Here is an 18710-nt window from a genome sequence, read left to right as displayed (position 1 = left end):
TTAGGCATCTACTGCTTTTTCCACTTTAAACACTTTACCTTACCTATGTAAATCCCTGTTAAATTGCTGTATTACTTCTTTTCCATGATTTCAAAAATATACTGTAACTTTACCATTAAACATTTTATTCTCCAATTCACTTCATTCTGTCCTTATCATTCATTCCCCTAATAAAACTATAAAGTATCTTGGGAGAAAGCCTAATTGTCAGTATCTTACTAGACGCTATCTATAACAGAACACTTAATCACTCTTTGGTTCTTGAAATTCTCCTCTCCCTTGTTTAGCTTGACATATTCCCTTGCATTTTTCCTGGCAGTTCATTCTCAGCCTAATTTTGCAGTCACCTTTTCTCTTCTTTATTTACTCAGAGGTTGTTTCTGCATGCATCCCAGTAAGCATTTTCTCTTTTTTTTTTTTTGGTATCAGGGATCGAACTCGGGTCCCTGCGCTTGCGTAGCAGGTGGCGAAACCACTGAGCTAAATCCCCAGCCCTAGCATTTTCTCTTGATATCATCTAGCTCATCTTTATTTAACTCAGGACCACATCTTTGACTTTTCACTTTTTCTCCTTTGGTGCTAGAAAGATACGTACTTTCATTACAATTCCTTACAGGTGCGTCACTTTGATCTCTAACAGTCTCAAAACAAAAAACAAAAACTAACATTCTCAGCCTTCCTGAAATCAATTCATCTAACCAAGTCATTCCAGATTCTGCCCCACTCTACCAACCACTTTCAATCAATAATCAACCTAACCTCTGTCATGCTTTTAAATCCCATCTCTCATTTATACTATTAAAAAAAAAAAACTTGCTGTCTTGTACTTCCAATCTCATGCCAACTCCTTAGCAAGTCTTTTTTTTTTATTTTGGTACTGGGGATCAAACTCAGAACCTTGCACTTTCAAGGCAGGCACTGGAACCACTGAGCTAAATCCCCAGCCAAGCAAGGCCTTTTCTAAACTGTCAATGCCCCACTTTAATGCTCCTGGTTTTATATATTCATAAGCATGCCTTGAAGATATTGTAGGTTCCATTCCAGACAACTGTAATAAAGTGAGTCACAAATTTTTTGGTTTCACAAATCTGTAAGTTATATTTTACATTCTGCTGTAGTCTATTAATAGCATTAGGCCTTAAAACATGCATATCCCTTAATTAAAAAGTACTTTACTGGGGGCTGGGGATTTAGCTCAGTGGTTCTGCTGCCTGCCTTGCAAGCGCAAGGTCCGGAGTTCCATCCCCGGTACCAAAAAAATAAAGTACTTTATTGGGCTAAGGTGTAAGTTGGTGGTACAACACTCACCTAGCATATGTGAAGCCCTGGATTCAATCCCTAGTATCACAAAAATACAAAATAAATGCAAAAATTGCTTTAAAAAAAATGCTACACTCATCTGAGCCTTCAGTGAGCCACAGCCTTTCTGCGGGTGCAGGGCCCTACCTTGATGCTGGTGACTACTGACGACTGGTCAGCCTGGTGGCTACTGAAGGTTATAGTGACTGCAACAATTTCTTAAAGTAAGACAATGAAGTCTGACCCACAACAGAGTCTTCCTTTCATAAAAGATTCTCTGTTCCATGTGATGTCTGATAGCATTTTACCAAGAGAACTTCTTTCAAAACTGGAGTCATTCCTTGCAAGTTCTGCCATTGCTTTATCAACTAAGTTTATTAATGAATTCTTTGTTGTTTCAACTATGCTTCTAATACCGTCACAGGAATAGATCACATCTCAAAAAACTCATTTTCTTTGCTCACACATAAAGGCTGCAAAGCGGATGTTGTGTTAGCAGTTATGAAAATATTAATCTCACAGAACATCTCCCCCAGAACTCCAGTGAAGTGCACTGTCAATGAGCAATAGTATTTTGAAAATAATCTGTTTTTCTGAGCAGTGAGACTCAACAGTTGGCTTAAAATATTTAGTACATCATGCTATCATCAGCTATGTTGTCATCCATGCCTTTTTGTTCCATTAATAGAGCAGAGTATTATCTAGTATAATATTTAAGGACCCTAGGATATTCAGAATGAAGATGAGCACCAGCTTCAGCCTCAAGTCACCAGCTGCACCAGACCCTAGGCAAGAGTCAGTTTGTCCTTTAAAGTTGTGAAGGTGGACACTAACTTCACCGTAGATGGCATCTTCTTCCATTGTAAGCTGTTTCCACTATATTGAAAGCTGGTTGTTTGGTATACTTCCTTCATCAATTATCTTAGTTTCATCTTCTGAATAAATAGTAATAACTTCAGCATCAGCACTTACTGCTTTCTCCTTGAACTTTTTAAGTAGAGACCGCTTCTTTCCTTAATTTCCTTCCAGAAGTTTTCCTTTTCATTTACAACTTGCCTACTAGCCCAAGAGGCCTAGGGTTCAACCTAGCTCAGGTTTTGACACTTCCTTACTAAGCTTAATCATTTCTAGCTTCTGATTTAAAAAGTGAGAAGCAGGTGATTTTCTTTTCACTTGAATACCTAGAGCCCAATGTTGTGATCACAGATTAGTGATCACAAATTCCCCTAACAAATATAATAATAAAAGTCTGAAATATTGTAATAATTACCAAAGTCTGACACAAACTGATCACATGCTGTTGGAAAATAGCACTGAAAGATTTCTTCAATGCAGGGTTGCCAAATCTTCAATTTGTAAAACATGCTTGGTATTGCAAGGCACATAAAGCCAAGTGCAATGAAACAAAGCCTATACTTTGTCTTGATAAAAACGTAAGTTCAATAACAACAGCAACCTGTCTTCCTTGCTCACTGTTCAACTCCATGCCTTGGTCAGTGAGCACCCTGAGTGAGTTTTCCAGTGAACCAGTCTCACTGGTCCAATCCAATCCCTATCATTATACTGCCTTAATAAAAGAGTATCTAAAATGTAAAATCATTCAGAGGTTTCCCATCACTTCTCTAAGTTCTAATTCTTCAGGATATCATTTGGATTTTATACCCATTTCCCTCTAACTTTTAAAGTCTGGAAATACAGGGGTACCTCAGTTCACAAATGCTTTTGTTTGCAAACTCTGCATCAGGTGACAAACACAATTGTGGCCGTCTTTTCCAAAATTGTAGAACAAATTAAGTTTGTGAATCGAGGCACCACTGTACTAAAATATAACACTGTAACCAGAAGAAATTTACTGTATATAATATTTAAATTGCCTCAGTAGTCCTCCCTCCAACTAGATGCCTGTCAAAATTCTGCTGTCTTTTGTTTGCTGTGTTATTTTGGTTTTTGAGATAGGGTCTTGCTATGTAGTTCAGGTTGGTATTGAACTCACTATGTAGTCCTGATTGGCCTCAAACTCAGCAATCTTCCTGCCTCAGCCTCCCTCGAGTGCTAGAATTACAGGTATGTGCCACCACACATGACTAAAATTCTGTCTTTTAAGATCTTGTTAAATTTATCATATCTCTTCCCAAATACGTATGAGAACATAAAAGAGTCATTGTGGTTATTTGTTTCCATACTTTCTCAAGAGAGATTCAACTCTTGGTTTTCTTTATATCTTTGACATATAATAGTCTGAGGTAGAAACGGGTCAGAAAAAGGTGTGAACAAAACTCACAGGAAAGAAGAAACACATTAAGACTACCAGATACCCAGCCCCATATTTTCACACTCACTTCACACATACATTGTGACATAACAGTAAACATCATGATGGCTAACACCTGTACAGAAAACACCAGTATTTAAGGACTAGGATTTAAACACTTTACAAGCATCCCATCACTTAGTCCTTTCAGTAACATTGTAACTATGTATGTATCACTACCCATTTTACAGAGAAGTCTGAGGCAGTCATTAAAATATATGAAAAATGAGCAATAGCTTTTTACATTTTATTTCCTTTATGATTCAACTCGTCTTAAGAGTATTATAGCTGTATCAACCAGAAAGTTTTGCTAAGTAAACAACATAACCTTTAAAAAGAGAATAAAAAGTGAAGTTTTGTCATCTCATATACAAATAAACTTTATGTTTTTGTTTCTGTTTTCCTTTTACTTTTTTTGGTATTGGGGATCGAACTCGGGTCCTCGCGCTTGCACAGCAGGCGGTGAAACCACTGAGCTAAATCCCTGGCATATGCAAATAAACTTTAAAAAAAGTTTTTTAAAGATTTCTATGGTTGGTCAATGAAATTACCTTTCTCTTTCTCCCTCTTCTGGCAGCTTTTGGAGTGGTTATGTCAACTGCTTTAGTCATATCCTAAGGAGAAAGAAAAACACCCACACACAGATGAAACTGAATAAATTATGCCAAGAATGAAAGCAGCTTTCTTAAACTAAAAATCACAAACACATTTCACTACAAGTGCTTGGCAAGTTTGTCTTGCTTCTCTGACCTTTAAAATTATAATTATTAACAGTCTTGGTACAGTATTATTAAAGGCCATGGGTTCAATCTACAGCATTAAAACAAAAGAACAAAACACACAAAACAAAATGCCTACCAAGTGTTAAAATTATAAAGTGAAACTAGCCTGCATCTTCCTCGGGAGAAAAAAACACTTCCACTGTCAGCTCAAATACAAAATGTCATATTTGCTAATACATCAGAACTTGTCTATATAAATTTATAAAACCACTTCTACAGGAAAATTCTGAATGTTATGGTTGTGAATTTTAAAAGGTGGCTGAGATTTTAGAGATTATCCAATGATCATTTCATGAAGTCTAGAAAGGTTAAATGAGATAATCACAAAGAGGTGGAAATCAACCTAGGTTTAAAAAAATTCAGTCTAATGCTTCTTCTAGTACATCTATTCCACAATATTCCTCTTTAAAAAGTATTCCTTGGGCCGGTGATTTGGCTCAGTGGTTCCGCTGCCTGCCTCATAAGCGCAAGGTCCTTAGTTTGATCCCCAGTACCAAAAAATAAAGTAACTGCAAATAAAAACATCCAAGGCAGGTATGGTGGCACACATCTGTAATCCCAAGTACTCAGTGGGCTAAGGCAGGAGGATCCCAAATTCAAAGCAAGCCTGGGCAACTTGGATTCTGTGCAAAATAAAAATTTTAAGAAGGGCTAGGGATATAACCTTAGTGGTACAGAGCTTGCCTAATGTGGGTTTAATCCCCAATACCACTAAAAAAATTAAAATAAAAATCCATGCACATCAAGGACACATAGACTATTTTATAATGTTGTATTTAATATGAGAAAATAAACCTCTTGTGTGTTCTCATTCATTTTTCAAGTACTTCAAAAATTACTTCCTGGGCCGGGGATTTAGGTCAGTGGTGAAGCTCCTGCCCAGCAAGCACAAGGTCCTGAGTTCGATCCCCAGAACCAAAACCAAAACCAAAACCAAAAAATTTTACTTCCTATTTTGCCATGCTCAACTCATTTTACTATTCCTTCCTTGCAACAAAATGGGATTAGGATGGGAGAGATGAAACATACCTCACTGCTTGCTTTTTCTTCATGATCACTGTCTTCCTTTGAAACACTAGTTTCTTTTTCTTCAACTTCAACATCAGATGATGCATTTGACTGTTTAGCTGATGCCTGTAAGCAATACTCTATTACTAATTTCACAAAGTAAGGTTCTCCAATTTAAAAATGTTGTACTCATGAAAAACCAAGAGCCTATTGCAATAAAGTCAGAAAAGTACCCTGATTTCCACAGGACTTTACTTTTTTGGGGGGGCAGGGGAGGACAGGACAGAGTCTGGCTTTGTAGTTCAGTCTGGCCTTGAACTCACTATGTAGCCCAAGCTGGCCTTGAACTTGCAGTGATCCTCCTCCCTCAGCCTCGACATTTTGATATATACAATTTAAAAATAATTTTGCCACATGCAGTGGTGCACACCTGTAATCTCAGCAGTGTAGGAAGCTGAGACGGGGACTGAAAGTTCAAGCCCAGCATGAGCAACTTAGCAAGGCCCTGTCTCAAAATAAAAAAAATTTTTAAGGTGCGTGTGTGTGTGTATGTGAGTGATACAGCTCAATGTGAAGTCTTTGAGTCAATCCCTGATATTGCAAAACGAAATTATAAGAACAGAAATAGTTTAATGCTACTACAGGTTTAGTATCCCTCATCAGAAAATTACTCACAGCACTACAGAAACTTTTAAAATTCATGACCAAATTTTTTTGCTTTCCCCAGACCCTACAAATGTGCCAATGGGGACATGTTTGGGCCTTGGAATCAAAATGCATCTGATCAGCACAAGCAGTCTGACTTTTGGTAAAGACAGAAAGTTACTTGGTTTTATCCATATAACCTACCAAAATTTTCATTGCGAAGTAGAAATTTGGATCTCTGACAAAAACTACCTAGACATTATGTGAAACCAAATGATGGAGTAACCAGAATGTGCAAGCTGGAAGAAAAGACCATGAAGGGCTAAGGATGTAGCTCAGCAGCTTGTCTAGCATCTGTTGAGGTCTTGTGTTTGATTCCCAGCACAACAAGGGGGAAAAAAAAGAGGAGGATGAGGAAGAGGAGAGGTGAAGATAGGCCTGGGGATATAGCTTAGCAGGGTAAGGCTCTTGCCTGTGTGTACATGGCCCGGTTCAATCCCCAATACTGCCCAAAAAAAGGAAAATATAGTTCAAGAGTACAACTGGTAATATAGAAAAACATTTTCAAAGTAATATCAGGACCAGCCAGTCGGATGCAGTGGCACTAGCCTGCATGTAATCCCAACTACACAGGAAGCTGAGGCAGGAAGATGTTGAGTTCAAGGCCAGCCTACACAACTTAGCAAGACCCTGTCTCAAAAATTTTTTAAAAGGCTGGAGATTTAGTGGTAGAGCACTTGCCTAACATGCACAAGGCCCTGGGTTCAATCTCCACTACCTCAAAAAAAAATCATTACTAGGACCAAAAAAATTTAAGAAACAGTAACTTCTGTTGTATGAGAAAAAAATCATATAAGTTAGGTAAAAGCAAACCACATCATAAAATGTACTATCAATATAAATTAATAAAACTTCTGATACACAATACAGAAAGGGAGGTGGCTCTTCTGGACATCGTTAAATTTAATTTGCAGGGTTAACAAATACTTTTGTCACACATTTAATTTAACCTGTTTAGGTTTATATTTTAATATGGATTAGAATTCTACCATGGATTTAGACATTGAGAGTAAGAAAAATCACACACCTTTTAAGTTAAAAACTTAACTTTAAGGGCTGGGGATTTAGCTCAGTGGTTTCACCGCCTGCTTTGCAAGCATAAGGTCCTGAGTTCGATCCCCAGTACCAAAAAAAAGAAATGAAAAACTTAACTTTAAGAGAATAATGTGGGTGGTTTTTTGGGGGGTTTTTTTGGTACCGGGGATCGAACTCGGGTCCTCGCGCTTGCACAGCAGACGGTGAAACCACTGAGCTAAATCCCCAGGCCAAGAATAACGTGGTTTAAAGTTGAAAAATTAATTAAACTTTCAGTCAGGAGAAACTGAGTATCTTCTGTTTTCTGAGATCTCTTTACCCATACAATTAATTTTGTGTGTATGTGTGTGTACTGGAAACTGAACTCAGAGCCTCCCCACTAATCTATATCCCCAGTCCCTTTTGTATATTTTGAGACTGAGTCTTGCTAAATTACTTAACTGCTTAGGCTGGGCTCATACTTCTGACCCTCCTGCACAGCTCCAAGTGCTGAGATTACAGGCATGTGTCACTCTACCCAGTTTGCAATGAATAATTTCAACAATTCATTTACACATAAAAGGAAAAGGCTTAATTTTCTAAGTAAGAGTATAATCTAATCTGAAATTCACAAGGCTGTTAGTATTTATTTTCTTATACTTAGGGCAAACATTGCTTTGCAAGATTGAACAAATAAATACTAAACTACATTTTATGTAAAATGACTCACCTGTTGGCTTGAAAATTTCACTTTGGGATTGTTGTCTATCTCCCATAAGCCTTCATTAAAACCTTTTCGTTTATTTGGTTTACCATACTTTTCCTTATTTTCTGAGTAAGGAAATATATCCTTTGGTCCTAAAAAAGCTCTGAAACAAAAGGGGAGGCTGTGAATACAAAGCAATCTCAATTCCATGTAAGTTATTAAACAGCACTATCCTAGGATGCATTTTGAATATATCAATCAAAGGGCAAAGTTTTAAATTTCTGTGATTTCTTTTCATGAATTGAGAGCGATTTCACAAGGGCATGAGAAGACTGATAAAGTGCTACTATAACAAGTGTTCTGGGCTGTTCTTTAGGTTCAGGTTGCTTAAAAAACAATAAATGTTCCATGCTGGGGGAAGACAAATTAATATATATAATTCCAAATACTTTTTTTTGGTGTGCTGAAACAAACTGAACTGAGGGTACCAGAGAAGCACTCTAATACTGAGCTACACCCCCAGCCTGCAAGTATTTTTTAAAAACTTCAGCAACAACTTCCTAAATAATTTTCTTCTTAAAAAAGATCACGGAGGGGCCAGGGATTTAGCTCAGTGGTTCCGACACCTGCCTTGAAAGCACAAGATCCTGAGTTTGATCCCGGGTACCAAAAAAAAAAAAAAAAAAATCACAGAAATTGCACAAAAATATGAATGTATATAATACTAATGAAGTGGCTAAAACATAGTTAATAATGTCCATTTCAAAATAGCTAGGAGAGATTTTAACTGGTCTTACCAAAGACATGATGGGTATATATGCTAATTACTTTGATTTACTTAACATATATGTGTAAAGTACCACACTATCCCAAAAAAATGTATAATTGTGTTAATTAAAAACTTGGTTAGGGCCGGGGATTTAGCCCAGTGGTTCCGTCACCTGCCTTGCCAGCGCAAGGACCCGAGTTGGATCCCCGGTACAAAACAACAACAACAACAACAAAAACTTGGTTAAAGCATTAAAATTAATTGTATAATAAAAAATAGAAAAAATGTTTGACACAATACCACTAATCATTTAATTGCATTCCACGTATAATTTCATTTCAACATACTTTGGTATCTTACACAAAACTCCCAACAGCTGTATTATTTAAATATATATACAAGTTTTAAATATAAAATAAATTTTAGTTTATTCAATTAGGGAAAGAGAGAGATAACCACTATATTCATTCAAATATGGTCAATTATTTGTTCCTGGCAGTTTTGTCCCTGTGAAGCCAGGTGTGATAGCGTACGCCTGTAATCCCAGCACTTGGGAGGTTGAGGCAGGATTGAAAATTCTTTTTTTCTTGCATTCAATTTTTATTTTACTTTCTTTTTGTGTTTGTTTTGTTTTTGGTACTGGAGATCGAACTTGGGTCCCTGCGCCTGCACAGCAGGTGGCGAAACCACTGAGCTAAATCCCCGGCCCTACTTTCTTACTAGTACATATTTGTCATACATATTGATCACATTCAGCATAGGGAATTTGTGCCTGTACATAACGTCTCAGTTCTTTCTTCCCCATTCCCCTCCCTTCAACCCTTCTTCCCCTTCCCATTTATACAGTTTCCATTTTATCCCTTCCATTCTTTTTCCTTTTCCCTTCCTTCTCTTCCCCTCCCTCCTCCCTTGTTCCTCTTCCCATTTGAACATGTTCTTCCTGCTTCCCAGTTATCTATCCTCCATTATGCTCTTCATTTACCCCTTGGGTTTCTCACACAAGTGAAACAACATGCTATTTAAATTTGTGTGTTGATTAATTTCACTTAAGATTATGGTTTCGAAAGGAAGGGAGGGACAAGGAAAAAAGTGAAAATGGAAAAAATGGAAACAAGGCTTCTGTAACATAGGGAGGGAAGGGGGCTTGACGGGAAAAAGGGATAAAATAAAATGTTTTTTAAAAAGATTATGGTCTTGAGGTGCATCCATTTTCCTACAATAATTCAAATTACCCTTTCTATGGTATAGTACTCTATTGTATGTAAATACCACTTTTATTTAATACATCCATCTTTTGATTGGCATATGGGCTGTTTCTAAGATTTGGCTATTATAAATTATGCTGCTATAAACATGGGTATGCATGTATCACTGTGGTATGATCCTTTTAACTCTTTCAGGAGGATACCTAAAAGAGGAAAAGCTGGGTCAAATGGAACCTCTAGTTTTAGTAGAGGATTCTCCACACCGATTTCCACAGTGGTTGCACCAATTTATACTCCCACCAACAATAGAAGAGGGTTCCTTTTGCCCCACAGCCTCACTAGCATATGTTGTTGGGTGATTTCTCGATGATCAGCCATTCTTTCTGGAGAGATAGAATCTCCATGTTGTTTTAATTTGCATTTCTCATTGGTGGGAGTGCAGACTGGTGCAACCACTGTTGAAATCAGTATGGAGATATCTCAAAGAACTAGGACTACAGGTCCCATTTGACCCAGCTATTCCCCTACTGGGTATCTTCCCCAAAGAATTAAAAGAATCATACCACAGCAATATATGTGCACCCATGTTTATAGTGGCACAATTTGTAACAGCTAAGGTTTGGAAACAGCCCAAGTGCCCATCAACCGGAAACTGGATAAAGAAGATGTGTTTTTTTTATAAAATGGAGTACTACTCAGCCATAAAGAACGAGAAATTAGAGTCATTTATAGCTAAATGGATGCATATTGAGGCCATACTCTTAAGTGAAATAAATAGGACACACATGTGTAAATACCGAATAGTATCTCTAGTGTGAGAAACTGAAAGTGTAAATAAGGATGAAAATGATTAAAACGAATACTTGATAATTTGAAATAGGAAAAGGTCCAAAGGTGGAGGGGTGGCGGGAGGGGAAGGGGAAAGGGAAAAAAGGAAAGGAAAAATTATGAGAAAGAAAAAAGAAAAAAAAAGGAAACGAAGCCTATGTAAATAGGGAAGGCCGGTGAGGGTGAAGGGCGCATACGTAATGGGAAAAAAAATAAGAACTAAAATACATCATGTTCAGGTACAAACACTGATAAATGTAAATGTATTATATACCTAAAATGTACCAATTAATATAAAAAAATTTGCATTTCTCAAATGGCCAGTGATGTTGAGCATTTTTTCATAGGCGTATTTGCTGTTTGTACTTCTTTATCTGAGGTGCCTATTCATTTCAGAGGCTCATTTTTAGATTGGGTCTTTAAAATATGAGAGAGCAGGGCCTGATTTTTTAAAAGTTCTTTATATATTCTAGATGTTTAGTCCCTTTGTTTAAGGACTAATTCTTGAATCAGGATTAAAAGTTCACATCCAGGCAATTTAGTGAGACCCTAGCTCAAAAAAAGTAACAAGGGACAGGGATGTAGCTCAGTGGTAGCACACCTCTGAGTTCAATCAATGCCCAGTACTACCAAAAAATTAATTTATTAAAAATATTAAAAGTCATTGAACAGTGAATACTAAACCAATAGTCCTATGCAACACAACATTTTCATAATCCAGTTAATACATAATATTGTTTTATGTGTGTTTCAGTTTAAAGATGCTTTTAAAATATGTATTAGTAGTTCATTAACACTGAACTCATTGCCTGCAGCTTATACAACATGTACTTTCTCTACAAGGTAAAATCATAGTGTTCTCACTCTTAGGAAACCTAACTGCATTTTAGCACTATGTGTAGGGATAGTTTAAGAAGGAAAATGCCAGGTGTGGTGGCACACACCTGTAATCCCAGAAAGCTGAAGGAAGACTGCCACAAATTCGAGGCCACCCTGGGCTACACAGTGAGTTCAAGGCCAGACTGAACTACATAGCAAGACCCTGTCTCAAAAAACAAAAAACAAAAACAAAAGTAAAACAACAAAGAAAAAGCAGAAATGCAAAAGCCCATCATACCAAGTAAACTGTAGTAAGGACAATTATTTACAGTATGAGAGCTAAAACAAGAAGCCAAAGAATTCCCTCATTCATAAGAATGTCTGTATCACAACTCAATTTTTTTGCTACTTTGTGCATGTCTATGAATGACCTCACAGATGCTACAATTAATGACTTCCAGGTTACAGGTAAATTTTAGTGAGTACACAATCCACAAATGTACAACTGTTTTTGTGTAATCAGATACATCTGTCAAGAAAGACCCCTTAGATTTTTCTTCTAGGTAAGTTTTCAGAAAGACATACACAATGTGTATTTTTTGCTGATAGTTTGTGTATGTGAATTTTCTAAAGCAACTAGGAATACTAAATTGATACTACACCTAAAATATGCTAAAACCAAAAATTCCAGATATATATCATAAATTTCTTATCTGATGAAATTCTGTAGTGACCTAACAATTATAGTTAACACTCCAGTTAGAATATTATATAGGACCTTAAAATAAAATTTGCAATAAAGGAGACTTACACAGCTCTAAATATAATCAAAGAATATCAAAATCAGTGTTATTAAATTCTGAAATTCAGGGATATTCAAAGTATCCATGTATTTTAACTAACCCAATTTCAAAACAGTATGTATTAGTATGTCAGAGTTAAAGCACACCAGTAACTTCATTTAGTTATGAAGATTTACTTCAAGGTAAAGCCAAAATGATCATGTTTGATCAAGGCATTCAGCTTTGTATTAGCCACTATTCACTCCCTGCCCAAAACCAATTCAACATATTCTCCCTCCTGAAATGCCAAAAAATAGCAAAGTATCAAGGTCAAACAAGACAAAAAAGAGACAAAAATTCGGGAAAAGAAAACAAGACTGAAAAGATTAGATCCTAAACCAATAATGTAGATAGGAAATCCGCACTCTCACTTAAGAGTTCAAATTCCCAAAGCACTCACATTTGGTGGCACCAGGAACTGCATGAAGTAGACCTGAGATAAGCTCACAGAAAAATGTTTGAAGACCTCAAATGCGAGGTGTTTTTAACTCACTCTAAACCTAAGCCATTCAGAAGAGAACACTAACCTTACTACAATATTTAAATATATAAGGATATGAAAGAAGTATTTTTACAAGGATCATTTTTATCTCGTCTTTGCATGACACTGAAAAACCATGAAAATGAGCACACAAGGCAATCGTCATAATCAACGGGGAAAATGACACCTGTCCCATGACACTTTAAAAGCTGTCAAAACTTGGGCCGGGGATTTAGCTCAGTGGTTTCACCACCTGCTGCGCAAGCGCAAGGACACGAGTTCGATCCCCGGTACCAAAAAAAAAAAAAACTAAACACTGTAACTGACAATTATAAACATGTAAAGAAACAGTAACACAAATACTTAGTACATTGTAACTTAAAACATTAGGAATACTGAGATTAGAGTATGCTATTTCTTTAAAAAAAAACCTTACAAACCAGCTGAACAATGTTTCTCACAACCTAGGACTTCTATACTTCAATGAATAGTCATTATTCCTAAATGTGGATCAACTTCCTGTATTTTATCTTTTGTTTCAAATGTTATAAAAATTCTTTTGTTTTCGTTGGTGTCATTTTCTCTGGGACACTATCCTTTCCACTTTCCTCATTTATATGAATAAGTTTGTTTTACTATTTCACTAAGTTTGGCTGGACATTTGCTTCTTGCCAAATGTACACATCTACATCTGTGAGGTTTATGTCTTACTTAATTGCTACTGGGACAAAAATACTCAACACCTACAAGTTCAAGGAAGAAAGGTTTATTTTGGCCCACAGTTTGCAGAGGTTTCAGTCCACAGTTGGTTGATTCCAACGCAGGGCGGCAGGCATAGCAGCCTTCCTTCTGTCCCTTTATATTCCAACCAGGCTACAAGCCTATTGGTTGGTGCCACCCACACCCACGGTGGGGCTTTCCTCTTGGGAAATTCTACCACCCACAACTATGCTAAACCAATCAGTGGACTGATCCAGTTATCATACACCCATGATCCAGCCACCTCCCAAAAGCCCCACCTCTGAGCACAGGAGGCTTTGGGGGTACATCTAGATATATGCCATAACAGTTATTTATTCTATTACTGCATTTATATTCAATTCAAATTAACTATTAGCATTGCTGTTTCTCTGTCATTCTTTCATCTTTGCTAGTCAATTCCCCCTTCTGTTTATTTTGTTAAAATGTCACGTGGACCTACCATTAGAAACAAAGCCCAATTACATACCCTGCAATCTAATTATGTTGAGAAACAAATGCATGATGACCAATCACCATGACACTTTCAAAGTGATATGCATCTTAATTTTTTATCATAATCTATGGATTGAAAAGTTAGCAGCAAATTTTGTAGTTTACAAAATTAACCGTTAATTTTCAAGATAAGTGAAATTTTTTTTTTTTTTTTTTTTGGCACTGGGTATTGAACTCGGGTCCTTGTGCTGTTAAGTGAAATTTTAACCGTGCTGTTGGGAGATGGTTGTTAACTGAACCACAGTAACTGAAATTCATGCATACCAGAACTGTGGAAAGCTAAGTAAGGACTGCTGTACCCTTTCTTCATACTTTGATTTTAAATTCTTTTATCAGACAGTAGTACTTTCCTTACTACTTTCTTTGTTTGAGGTTTTGTTTTGTTTTTTTTTTTTTGGTACCAGGGATTGAACTCGGGTCCTTGCACTTGCACAGCCAGTGGCCAAACCACTGAGCTAAATCCCCAGCCCCCTTACTTCTTTCTTTGTGACTGCATAATATCATTACTTGGTTTTGTTTGGACCCCAAAAGACACAGCTAGGCTATAAACATAATCTGAAAGTCAGAATTCTACCCACTCAGAATGCACTCAACTCATACGTGGTCTTATTAACACCATCTTATTTACACATTTTTTATCTTTATACTTCTTTTTGGGAGGGACTGGGGGTAAAACCCTGAGCCTTCTCACTGAGCTACATCCTCAGCACTCTTTACTTTTTGAGACAGGGTCTCACTATGTTGCCCAAGCTGGACTCAAACTTACCATCCTCCTGCCTCAACTTTTCAGAGCGCCTAGTGTGTATCACCACATTCGGTTGATGAAAACCTGGAAACTGATTCAGCAGTCTGGCCTGGTGACACATGCTTAATGCTCTGCGGGGGCTGAGGCAACCTGGGCAACTTGGTAAGAGCCTGTTTCAAAACAAAAATTAAAAAGGGGCCAAGGGATGTAGCTCAGTGTGAATGCCTTGGGTTTAAGCTCCAGTACCACACATACATACAAAAATTTGCAGTTGCTCCTCCTATCAGATTCAGACTAGGTTTCATCTTCTATTATTTTACTACTCATTATATTCCTGTAAGTCATACATAAATTCACATCTTAATATACCAAAAAATATATTATGTTCTTCAAATGAGTTCTTTCACACATGAAAAAATGCTCAACAACAATAGCTAGTCAGGGAAAAATAAATCAAAACCACCACAGGACACCACTTCACCACATTAGGGTTCCTATAATAAAAAAAAATGCAGAAATTAAACCCACACACACTGCTGAGAGGTATGTAAAAGGGTACAACAGATTTGGAAACAATCTGGCAGTTTCTCATAAAAAAGAACCCCACCCTAAAGAAATACAAAGTTAGCATTTGACCCAGGAATTCCACTCCTAAGAAAGGAAAACATATGTCCACACAAAAACTTGTACACAAGGGGTAAGGGTAGAGCCCAGTGGCAGAGTACTTGCCTAGCATATATAAGGCCGTAGATTCAACCCACAGCATGGAAACGAAACAAAAAAGACCAAACTAGTACACAAATGTTCATAGCAGCATTATTTCTAAAAATCAAAAGTAGAAATACATAGCCAGGCACACTGGCACATTGGCACGTCTATAATCTCAGTACTGTAGGAGACTGTGGCAGGAGGAGGAGTTCAAGCTCGGCAACTCAGCGAGACTCTATCTCAAAATTCTTTTTGAAAGGACTGGGAATAAGATTCAGTGTGAAGGCCAAAAACAACAAAAAGTAGAAACACTAAAATATTTGTCAAGTGATGAATGAATACAACGTAATATTAATAATACTTTGGAATATTTGGCAATAAAAAGGAATAGAAGCATTATGACATGCTACAACATGGATGAACCTTGAAAACATGCTGAAAGAACTAGTCACTGAAAGACTGTGTGTTGTATGCTTCTATTTATAAGAATTGTCCAGAACAGGAGATTAGTTTCATGGCTGCCTGGAGGCCAAGGCAGGGTGGAGGACTGGGAAGAAATGAAAAGTGCTAATAGGTATCAGGCTTCTTTGGGGTGATGACAAGTATTTTAAATGCCTCCTCCCTATTCTCTGGATATACTAAAAGCTGTTGACTTACATACTTTTATAAGTGGCTAAATTGTATTGGAAATTGTATTTCAGTAAGACTTAAAATTTTAATTTTTGGGGCTGGGCATTTAGCTCAGTGGTTCTGCCACCTGCCTTGCAAGCACAAGGTCCTGAGTTTGAGGCCCATTTTTTGGTACCTTGTGCTTGTGAGGCAGGTGGTGGAACCACTGAGCTAAATCCCCAGCCCGAAAAATTAAAATTTTAAAAAAAGAAATTCCTATAAAACAAAAATGACCATAATTTTATCAATTACAGCCACCTTTTTACATATAAAAATATGTAATTTCAATACTCATTATACATAGTTAAAATGAGCATCTTTCCATGTTTACAATTACTTAATACATATTCCACAAAATGGCTACATCAAAATTAGTTTCTTAGGGCCAGGGATTTAGCTCAGTGGTTCCACCGCCTGCCTCGCAAGTGCAAGGACCCGAGTTCAATCCCCAGTACCAAAAAAAATAAATAAATAAATAAATTTTTTTAAAAAATTAGTTTCTTGTTGGATGATTTTTAATTTCAAAAATTTTTATTTAAAATAATGCTGCTATAATAAACACACTGCTCAATCTTTGCACATATCTTCATAATCAGTTCTAAGAAAAGCTGGGTAAAAGGATATGCTCAAGACTGCTGAGTGCCTAATTAGACTCCAAAACAAAGGTGATCAATCAAAAGAGAATCTGCCCTGGGGATGCAACCCCACAGGTTTGGTTGAGGGCCCAGATCAGCTATGAGACAGCACTGCGAGTTCCCACAGGGCACCTTCTGCTGCTGTGGCTGACTTGCTTTCCAAAACATTCTACTTTAAAATGCCATACAAAAATGCTTCACATGCAAAATAAATGCAGGATTTAATGTCACATAACAGCAAAAAAATAAAATTAAATTAAAAAATATATATACATATATATATATATATATATATATACATAAAAGCAAGCCCAAAGAAAATACATCAAAATGTTAAAGAGGCTTAGGGACTGTTTTATAAAAATAGGACTAAAAGGACCAGGGATTTAGCTCAGTGATTCCATCGCCTGCCTGGAAAGTGCAAGGTTCCTGAGTTCGATCCCTGGTACCAAAAAAAAAAAAAAGGGGGGGGGGGGATTACGTGTTGTTGTTATGTACAGCTCTCTCATACTGTCTTTTAAAAATTTCAACAAAGAATAGATATACATTGCCAGGAATGGTGGCACAGCCATATAATCCCAGCACTCCAGAGGCTGAGGCAGTAGGATCACCAAGTTCAAGGCCAGCCTGGGCTACACAGCAAGACTTTGGGTCAAAAAAAATTAATTCAAGCAGTAAATTCCAGTACTGAAAGGAAACACAGGGATCACCAAAACCCTTATTCTACAGATGAGAAAACTGAAGCCCAGACGATTAACTCACTCAGGTCCAGTTACCTACTGTTAAGCAGTAAACACTATAACATACTCTATGAAACATCTAACAAAATAATACTATATTCTATACGTTCTAAAAGCAAACCTCAATACCAGCCCATGCAGCTGTGGAAGTTGTACAGTGGAGCTGGTGTTGAAGACAATATCCTACCCTATGACTTCCTGTAGTACTTTCTTACCACCACCACCACCAGTAACTCTCCATTTACCTTGACACTTAAAAAATACATTAGGCAGGTTTGTAACAGGCTATCATACAAATTTCTAAGGTTCTTAAACCTAAAAACCCAACTTCTTTATATTAAGATAAATAAGAGTAATAAGGAGACAAAAGCAACAAAATACTATTTTACTTCATTTTTTCAAACTTCAGAGAAACAGAGCTAGGTGAGAGTATTCCCTCAATTAGCCAAGATAATTAGCTAACAAAACTCAAATTATCTGCATTTCAATTTAATGACAAGTAGGAGTCTTAGAAAAATATGCAATGTTAACATTAGTTTATAACCTGCAAATATTGGTCCTAAAATGAAATAAAAGCTTGTCAAAGTTGTAGTTTTTAATTGCTGATACATTTATTTAGTTTAACACATGCCAAGCACTAAACATTTTTCATGTAATATCTTCTTTGCACCTCAAAATTTTGAAGATTAATCTCATTTTACCAATTAGGAAGAAAAGTTATAGTAACTTGCCCAAGGTCATATTACAGGCAAAAAGCAGTTAGACTTCTGATCTATTTGCATTAAGCATTATATAAGTATTAGTTAACACACAGCAAATTCATAACCAACAAATGACTGTAGTATACAGAGCTTACAATCATCAAATATTTATTTAACAGATATGTGCCAGAAACTTTAAGTGATGATAGGATAGACAAAATCTCTGTTGTCCTAGCTCTTCAACTGTGGAAAAACACTTTTCCCGTCATCATTGCAACAGAGAAAATAAACATGAAAAAAAAGTTGATCTAAAATCTAAGTGACTTCAAATACCTGACAACATAACCATTCCAGAAAAGGAGAAACGAGCAAGAAGCACTTGAGGCAAGATCAGGTGTATTTATAAAACAAAAAAGTAGTGAAAAAATGTGATAACATAGGTAAGCTAGGCTAGTTCAAACAGTCTTATAAACACCATTTGTATAGTTT

At 36.7% G+C, this 18710-nt stretch overlaps 1 protein-coding gene across 5 annotated transcripts in view; it reads right to left on the bottom strand.

Moving 5' to 3' along the window:
* Nucleotides 1-18710, bottom strand: part of Psip1 (PC4 and SRSF1 interacting protein 1) — a 46151-nt gene that overhangs the window by 21269 nt on the left and 6172 nt on the right. For all 5 annotated transcript variants that reach the window (XM_087183896.1, XM_087183898.1, XM_087183901.1 and 2 more), the window contains exons 4-6: nt 7850-7988; nt 5422-5526; nt 4162-4224 (exon numbers count right to left, since the gene is read on the bottom strand). In XM_087183896.1, the coding sequence (XP_087040022.1) occupies nt 4162-4224; nt 5422-5526; nt 7850-7988 (307 nt within the window). The remainder of the gene's footprint in view (nt 1-4161; nt 4225-5421; nt 5527-7849; nt 7989-18710) is intronic.

Source organism: Heterocephalus glaber, unplaced genomic scaffold (assembly GCF_053883595.1).
Source record: "Heterocephalus glaber isolate CG9 unplaced genomic scaffold, H.glaber_assembly_v1.0 deba00001481, whole genome shotgun sequence".
In the NCBI taxonomy this organism is placed as follows: domain Eukaryota; kingdom Metazoa; phylum Chordata; class Mammalia; order Rodentia; family Bathyergidae; genus Heterocephalus; species Heterocephalus glaber.
Note: the sequence above shows the minus strand (reverse complement) of the source record. Positions and strands in the feature narration are given on the sequence as shown.